Raw genomic sequence first — 9,055 nt, 5'->3', positions numbered from 1 at the left:
TTTTTAAACAACATGGATCTTTTACTTCCATCATAGAAGATGAAAAGATGGCAGATAGTTTGGCATTTTTACTTGACATGTCCAAATAGGTATATCGTCAAATGTAACAAAAGAAAGTTACTAAGTAGACCCATGATATTGTACTCTCTTTTTTATTTTAATGAAAAAAAGGTTTGAGAAAAAATAAAAATAAAATAATGTATATTCTTCTTTACTGAATTTTCTCACATGGTTGTAGAGTTGGATTTCATGAGGGAGTAATATTTAAAACACACATCACTATAGACTCTAGAGTATATTTCTAATTCGAAAAATGCTTACTCCAACATCGGGTAAAAGAGATTGATTTTTCATTATTTGGATTCTCTCTTCTTTTCTTTTTTTAAGAAATTCAGCTTACCTGGAAGCTGGTTCCTACTGCTGGGGTTAGTGACTTTCCGTTTCCAAAATACAACCAACCCAAGCGAGACCACCACAACAACCGCACCACCAATGCTCAATCCCAGCACTTTGGGGTGACGTTTTCCTGCAGCTAACAATAATTGGCCTCACTACACTAAATTAGCAAGTGCTTTGGAGATTTTCCCAAAAGATAATATAAATATGTATGACAATATTACCTTGTGATGCTGGTATTGAAGGACCACTTGTACTTTCACTTCCATTTAGGCCTGAGAGCAGAGGCACACCATCACCGTAAAACTTGTAGCTGTCATAACGAAGTATGCAGTGATCGAAGAAGGCGAGTCCTTGGGTAGTACCAGCTGGACAGGAGCCCAAATAATTGTACATATTGTTCAAGCACGGAGAACATTGGCTCATAGTAGATGACCTGCCACATTGAGCCAGAGAATAAACCCCATAATCACCTAGTGTACTGTAACCCACCTTAGTGGACTCAGCTTTCTCGATAAGCCTGCTCAAAACAGAAGCAATTTTCCAATCCTTGACACCCGTTGACACTGTGCCGTTTAATGTAACGTTGTCGCACAATGTATAGATTGCGGTGGATGCATCCGATTTATTTAGTTTTGAATAGAAGCTGTGCGTGGCATATCTCAAAACGCATCCATTGACAAGAATGCTTGCGTAACTGAGACTTCCAATACATACACGTAAATGCTCTATAGCCTTTGAAACGCATCCCCGACAAGCAGAGGCATTCAGATCTCCCCTGCACTCAGCAACACCATAAATCTCATCTCTGTTGTGTCCATAAATTAAATCACTGTAGCCCGTCTTGTTAACATTGTCAAGCACTGAATTGATAACCACGTTCAAGTTCCTTTGCTGAGCACTTCCATTCGTGATACTATCGTTACTGCAATGGTATGCGTGGAGAAGATTATAAAGATCCGACGGAGGTAATGAGTGTATGAAATCGAAAACTAATGGCAATGTTAGTATAAAGAGCATTAAGGAGACACAGAAATTGGAATTTGCAGTGAAAGTGAAGCGAATCATTTCCCCTCTGTAATTACAGACCATGTTGGAGGAGGTGGCCATTCTGTAATTGAAATCAATCTCCGGAAAACTTGAAAGAATTTCAGAACCACCTTTCCTTTATGTACAAGGGCCTGGTTGAAAGGTACGCGAATTTTGGAGTGCTGTGTTGAAGCAGTCTAGATCGGAGTTCCTCGAACGTTCGATGTAGATAAGATATTGACACATGTGGTTGATAAATTTTTGTCCATGAGTGGCTGATAATTTTGATATTTCTGAGGTTGATAAATTTTTGTTCGTGAGTGGCTGATACTTTTGACTATGATAAACTTTTGTGCATGAGTCGCTGATATTTTTGAGGTTGATAAATTTTTGTCCCTGAGTCGCTGAAACTTTTGATATTTTTGAGTGGCTGATACTTTTGACTTTGATAAACTTTTGTGCATGAGTCGCTGATATTTTTGAGGTTGATAAGTTTTTGTCCCTGAGTCGCTGAAACTTTTGATATTTTTGAGTGGCTGATACTTTTGACTTTGATAAACTTTTGTGCATGAGTCGCCGATATTTTTGAGGTTGATAAATTTTTGTCCCTGAGTCGCTGAAACTTTTGATATTTTTGAGGTTATAAACTTTTGTCCATGAGTGACGGATACTTTTAAGGTTGATAAATTTTTGTCCATGAGTGACGGATACTTTTGATATTTTGATGTTAATAAAGTTTTGCCGTGAGTTGCTGATATTTTTGAGGTTGACAAATTAAGTGGCTGATATTTTTTTGGTAAATTTTTGTCGATGAATGGTTGATGCTTTTTGAGGTTGACAAATTTTTGTCTATGAGTGGCTGATATTTTTGAGGTTAATAAATTTTTGTTCATGAGTGGTTGATATTTATTTTTGAGGTTAACAAATTTTTGTTCATGGTTGTTATTTTTTATATTTTTGAAGTTAACAAATTTTTGTCTATGAGTGGTTGATACTTTTGATATTTTTGAGGTTGACAAATTTTTGTTCATCAGTTGCTGATATTTTCGATATTTTTGAGGTTGATAAATTTTTGTCCATGAGTGGCTGATATTTTTAATATTTTAGAGGTTAATAATTTTTTATCCATGAGTGGCTGATAATATTGAATTATCAAAGATCGTTTCTTTCAATCTTCATCAAGGTTAACGTAATGTAGCACATTTTTTGATTTCTTGGAATAACTATGATGAGATGATTGATTTCATTGTTAATTTGACGACTGAGTTATAATAGGTTTTCCGAGTATAAAAAACTATAGATTTGATAAATATATAAAGATAACATGTATAGAAAAATATAAGTAAATTAATTAGTTATATAAATTAAATGATTAATAAATAATTTATAATAGATATTAAAATATTTATTTCATGGTACATCTTATATTGCAAGATTTTAAAAATCATCAAAATTAACTAAATTATCATGGTATTTTAAATTATTATTGATTTTAATTGAGAATATTTGTTACAATAAAAAGTTATTATTGATTATAAGCAGAATTAATTACACTCATAGACATCTCTATTTTGGAATAGAATTTTCAGTATTTTAATTGAAAATATGTGCTAGACTTAAAAACAAAAATGAATATTAAAAAGATGAATTAATTACACAAATAGGTATGTTTATTCTGGAATAGGACTTCCATGATTTTAATTAGCAATATTTTTTATAATTAAAAAATATTAATAATTATAGACAAAATTAATTACATGAATAGACAAGTCTTTTTTTGGAATTCTGAATTTGAATTGAAAATATAATAATTGAAATAATTTAAAATCATTTTCCATAAAAGTAAAAATAAGTATAGATTTGATGAATATATAATGATAACGTGTATAAATAATATAAGTAAATTAATATAGTTATATAAATTAAACGATTAAGAAACAATTTATAATATAATTACAATATTTATTTCATGGTATTTTAAAAAAATATTAAAATTAACTAAATTATAATTGTATTTTAAATTATTATTGATTTTAATTAAGAATATTTGCTACAATAAAAAATTAATAGTGATCATAAGTATAATTAATTACATTAATAAGCATTTCTATTTTGGAATAGAGCTTTCAGAATTTTAATTGAAAATATGTGATCAAATAGATGAACTAATTACACAAATAGGCATGTTTATTTTGGAATAGGGCGTCCACAATTTTAATTAGCAAAATTTGCTATAATTAAAAAATATTAATGATTATAAACAAAATTAATTACATGAATAGGTATGTCTCTTTTGAAATTCCTAATTTTAATTGAAAATATCTCTTATAATTAAAAACAGAAGTGAATATAAAGGAGATGAATTAATAACATGCATAGACATGTCTATTTTGGAATAGGATTTCAAAATTTTAATTGACAATATTTACTATAATTAAAAATTATTATTGATTACACAAATAGGCATGCCCATTTTTTAACAAAGCTTTCAAATTTTTAATTGAAAATATCTGCAATAATTATAAACAAAAATGAATATGAATAATTATAAACAAAAATGTATATGAAAGAGATACATTAATTCCACAAATATGTATATCTATTTAAACTTCCAAAATTTTAATCAGTAATATTTTCTATAATTATAAATTATTATTGTTTATAAGCAAAATTAATTACATGAATAAAAAAGTCTATTTTGGAATACAATTTTCAAAATTTTAATTGACAATATATGTTATAATTAAAAAAAAGATGAATATGAAAAAAATCAATATATCTACATTCATATAAAATAAAATAATTTTATAAGAACATTAAAAAAAGATAAAATCATTTAAACTAAAAATGATTTTATATTTTCACTTTTATATGTTAATTTCTTATATATATATATATATATATATATATATATATATATATAATTTTAATGGTTAATCAAAATTAAAAAAAATACTTTATAGTAAAAAAGAGATGTGTAATTTAATATAAAATAAATATATTATATTTAAAAATATTAATAAAAATATATATATATATTAATGTGAACAATAAAATCCATCAATTATATTTATATATATATATATATATATAAAATTCATATTTTGATAAGTGAAAATCTACGATGTGAAAACTAGTGGGTCTTCTAAAAGAATTACAATCTTAGTGATACATAAAAGACATAATTTAAAGGCATTGTTTTTCTTGTCTTCCTTCATTTGACATATAGACCTGAGGTATCTTCATAAAAGACATGCTACTATCATAAAGGCTTATGTGAAATAAAAGCAAGAAACCATCATTTTTTAAACTTGAAATTGTATGACTATTTCCTCCAGAGCCTAGTTGTCTAATGACTCAATAATTTCCAACCCTCTAAGTCAAATTTGTAAATCTTCCTCAAAAGAGATCTCCCTCAATGTTGAGCTCTCAAAATATGTTTGGTTTCCAACCATTCTAATTTGTATACTTTAGCTCTAATTTCTTGAATGATATGGTACAGGTGAGGAAGACTATGCCTACCTTGTCATGCATCCAATTAACCACAAATTGTGTGTTTCCAAAAATCTGACCATTCTAATTTGTATACTTCAGCTCTAATTTCTTGAATGATATGGTACAGGTGAAGAAGACTATGCCTACCTTGTCATGCATCCAATTAACCACAAATTGTGTGTTTCCAAAAATCTGTATTTTTTTTATACTTCAAAGTAATTTTGGATGAACTATAATTCCCAAAGGAATGAGAACTCAAATTTGTTGTTCGTCCCCTCATTAAAGCACCATCCATGCAAATCAGTGGACGTCCCTAACTCCCACTGTCAAAAAAAATACCCATGGAGTATTTTCTTTCAAAGGATGCATTCTTCAGATATGGAGTATTTTCTTTCAAAGGATGCATTCTTCAGATTCTTAGCTTCTTACGTTTAGCTTCCACCTTGTATGCACTAGTAGTGAAATTGATAGCAACCATTACTACCGTTGCCAGGATAATATTATCTTGAAACATTGTCGAATTTCTTGCCCGCTAGATAGGATGTATCATAACGGGCGACAAAGTTCAATAAGAAGTAACTGACGTAATTTGGCAGTGATACTTTATCACATGAAGAAGATATGTGGAGTGTAGGACTGGGAGATAAAAAGATGAGAGACCGATTCCTTCACGTTTCTGCACAAGGAGCACCAAAAATATATATCTATATATTATATGGAGCAAATAACAAAAATAGTATTGTATCTATATATATTTTATAGCTAAATATAAAAAAGATTTGTAATTTTTTCTATTTTTAACATGTTTTTTTAATAAAAATAAAATATTTTGTAAATAAATAGATAATGTCGACCATAATAAAAGAAAATGAATATTATATTTGATTAGTTTTAATTAAAAGCATAAATTATCAATAATCTCACTCTTACTCTATTCTAATAGTTTGTTATTGATATTGCAACCTAGTATGAATGAGATGTACAAATATTTCACTCTCTTTCTCTGCCATAAATAAAATATTTTGATGTCTATATTAAGTAACATAATTTTATATCAACTTTAGATAGAGACTAGTGTAAATCCATCTTAACCATGGCTCTATCAAGGGCCAAGAGGGATCAAATCACTTGAATTGCAAACCTAATTTAGAGTCCAAAACTTTAAAAATGTTGTGCATCTTAAAAGAATTGATCCCGTAATCACATTTTTGAATAATTAAATAGATAAAACACCTTTAAAATCGCCCTGGGAACTTGTATTGTGTAGACTACACATAGGTTAAACTTGCAATTCCAAAAAATCTTTGTTGGATTTTAGACAAAATTATCCCAAAAAATACCTAGAAAGAAGACCAAAATATAGAATAACACTAACATTTGGGCTTCATGGGTCCATGGATTGCAAGTGATGAAGTCAATTCCCCATTTTTAAAATGGACCAACAATAACTACCGGGTGAAGAGGGCTAGGGGGTGTGCACATTTTCTTGGTAAAGATTTGGCAAGGATGACACTGCTGGGCTGTAGTAATATTTTCTCTGAAAAGAAATGCCCAATAGTATATAGCACACAAGATTTTTTGGGCAGTACCCATATATGAAAGATGATCGTCGCATGCCCCATCATGGTAGTCATTTATAACATGTTCCACTTCATCATGAGTGAGACATCGCCAAAGAACATAATCAACACCATGCTAATAAAAAATATTGTTAAGAACCAAGTAATACTTCATATGGTGGCGAATACGACGATGATTTCCTTTTGATATATTATATCATAAACATTTAGTTCAAAGATACACAATGATATCCCCATACCATAGGTCAGAAGAGTCGACCAGATAAACAAATTCATCTGGAATGGGATCATGGTCTATGTCATCTAAATCGAATCGAGGAAGCTCCTATAACAACTCAACAAATAGAAAAGACTTTTTTGATTTTGCGGTGGTGAACACTAAATCAAATTCATGGAGTATAACAATCCACTTAGAATACTTTCTTGCAGTGATTTGACAACATAGGATGTGTCTCATAGGGTTCTCCAGAGAAACGGAAGTTATTTGGAGTGGGAGTATGTAGTGATAGATTCAACTAATAGAAAAGAATACTACCAGTGAAAGCTTCTCCACATGTGAGTATCTAAGCTCAGGCCCAGCAAGGCCTTTGGAAAGGTAATAAATCACATGCTCGCTATGAGTGTCATGTTCTTGAACAAGCACCATACCCGTAGAGGATGGTGATGCCGCAAGATATAATGAAAAGGTGTGTAATCAGAAGGGCTCAATAATGGTGCATAAGTCAAATCCCTTTTCAAGGCATCAAATGAGCTTCGATCCTAATTATCCCATGAGAAGGGAACTCCTTTCTTTAATAAGTGCATAAAACCCTTCATAATTTTTGCATAGTTAACAACAAAATGTCACAGGAGTTTTCCTTCCCCTGCAAACATTGGAGCTAAAGGATGGATTGTGGAGGGGGGAATTTTAGGATTTCCTTGACCTTAGTGGGATCAACCTAAATCTCATGTTTTGAAATTATGAAACCAAGGAGTTAGCTAAACTCAATGAATAAAACACACTTATGTGGATTTAGGCTGATGTGATAAAATTGACACCTAAGCAAAAATGCTCGAAGGTGAGCTAGGTGATTAGAACAATGCTTTGAATGAGCAAGGAGGTCATCCAAATAGGTATGCACAATGTGATTGATATCAAGGAAGGCATAGTCCATAGCCATCTCAAAAGTTTCTCCCACATTTTTAAAATCAAAGGGAAGCTTGCGATAAGAAAGAATACCCTAGGGACAAATAAACGTAGTCTTGTATTGATTGGCTGGCTTGATAGCGATTTGGTTGTAGCCCAAGAAACTGTCCATAAAGGAAAAACCATTACAACTAGTGCATTTGTCGATAACTTAGGCGATGAAAGGTGTTGGATAGTTATCTTTGGGAGAAGTGATATTCAAATCATGGTAATCAACACATATACATATGGTTCCATGCTTCTTATTTATGGGGACTAAGTTAGATACCCATTCTATCAATTTTACGTGGTAGATGAAATTAGCCTTGAGAAGTTTTTCAATTTCTGCGTTGATAGCAACATATTTCCGAGGGTGGACTAGTCGAAGTCGTTGTCAAATGGGTTTGGCTCCAACATAAGTCTTTATCTCATGCTCAAAAATAGAATTTTCTATGTCAGGCATTTCCTCCTAAGCCCAAGAAAAAATGTCATGAAACGCTTTGAAGAGATAGGTGAAGCTAGCAATCTCCTTGGGAGTGTAGTTTTTTCCAATCTATATGTTTTCCACGACAACTGACTTGATTGAGATATCGATAAGCATCGCTTTCTCTCAATTTCCTTCTGCGTCGATCTCATGGATGGTTTTAAAAGGGGAAGGTACAATCTCAAGGTGATCAATAGAAAGGATTTGTAAAGGATAAGTGCCCAAGTTAGTTTGGAGAGACATCAAGGCATAATGGTGAAATTAATCCCAAGGTGGTTCATCTAAAGACATGACTTCCATGATATCCTCATTAGAAGGCAATACATCGTTAAGGAATTCAATAGAGGGAGGCATGATTGGAGAGTTGGTGGTATCATTGGTTTGAACCAAGGAAGATGGGGAATCAGACGTCATATGGATAACTTGATATGCTAACATGGCAGGTGAGAGGGGCATCTGGTCTCCAAAAGAATTAATGGTATAAGGGATCAAGAGGATCCAAGGATTGGTAGATCCATAAAAAATAGTCAATACCATTGAAACATTAAGAGGAACCTCACGCAGTAGAAGAGGAAAACACCCTAAAAGTGAGGATGCCTTCAGTAGATTAATATTGATGCTGAAAAATGTGTCAGGAGAGCCACCCACTAGAGGAACATTGTTGGATGCTAACTGTTGAAACTGAACTATAGTGATAATATTTCCCTGATGAAGGAAGGTGATAACCCTAAATATCGATGAGACAATGGCTCGCATTTATTAAGTCTAACTATAGTCAAGAAAAGTATTATAGTCAAGCAAACGATTTACAACCTCAATATCAATGGATACAATTTTTCCTCCAAGAGTGATGGGGACGCTAGTTAGATATCCTTTAGGAGTGAAGGTGTGGCCATCAAAATATTT

General features: G+C 31.6%; 1 protein-coding gene across 2 annotated transcripts; it reads right to left on the bottom strand.

Annotated features, from left to right (window-relative positions):
- Window positions 1-338: 338 nt before the first annotated feature.
- Window positions 339-1,570, bottom strand: LOC149206418 (cysteine-rich repeat secretory protein 38-like). 2 transcript variants are annotated; one of them, XM_089393722.1, is made up of 2 exons: window positions 621-1,570; window positions 339-532 (listed from the first exon to the last, which is right to left on the bottom strand). In XM_089393722.1, exons 1-2 carry the CDS (start codon window positions 1,504-1,506, stop codon window positions 354-356), a joined length of 1,065 nt encoding a protein of 354 aa, XP_089249848.1. In that variant the 5' UTR covers window positions 1,507-1,570; the 3' UTR covers window positions 339-353. The 2 variants fall into 2 exon arrangements, with proteins under 2 accessions (XP_089249848.1, XP_089249849.1); XM_089393723.1 differs by having other exon boundaries at window positions 339-526; window positions 621-1,569.
- Between the last annotated feature and the right edge of the window lie 7,485 nt (window positions 1,571-9,055).

The sequence above is a fragment of the Pinus tabuliformis genome, chromosome 1_2 (genome assembly GCF_031772625.1).
Source record: "Pinus tabuliformis cultivar Carrire ecotype Pingquan chromosome 1_2, CPIR1, whole genome shotgun sequence".
Classification (NCBI taxonomy): domain Eukaryota; kingdom Viridiplantae; phylum Streptophyta; class Pinopsida; order Pinales; family Pinaceae; genus Pinus; species Pinus tabuliformis.
The sequence above is the reverse complement of the archived record's forward strand: the minus strand, read 5'-3'. Positions and strand labels throughout refer to the sequence as shown.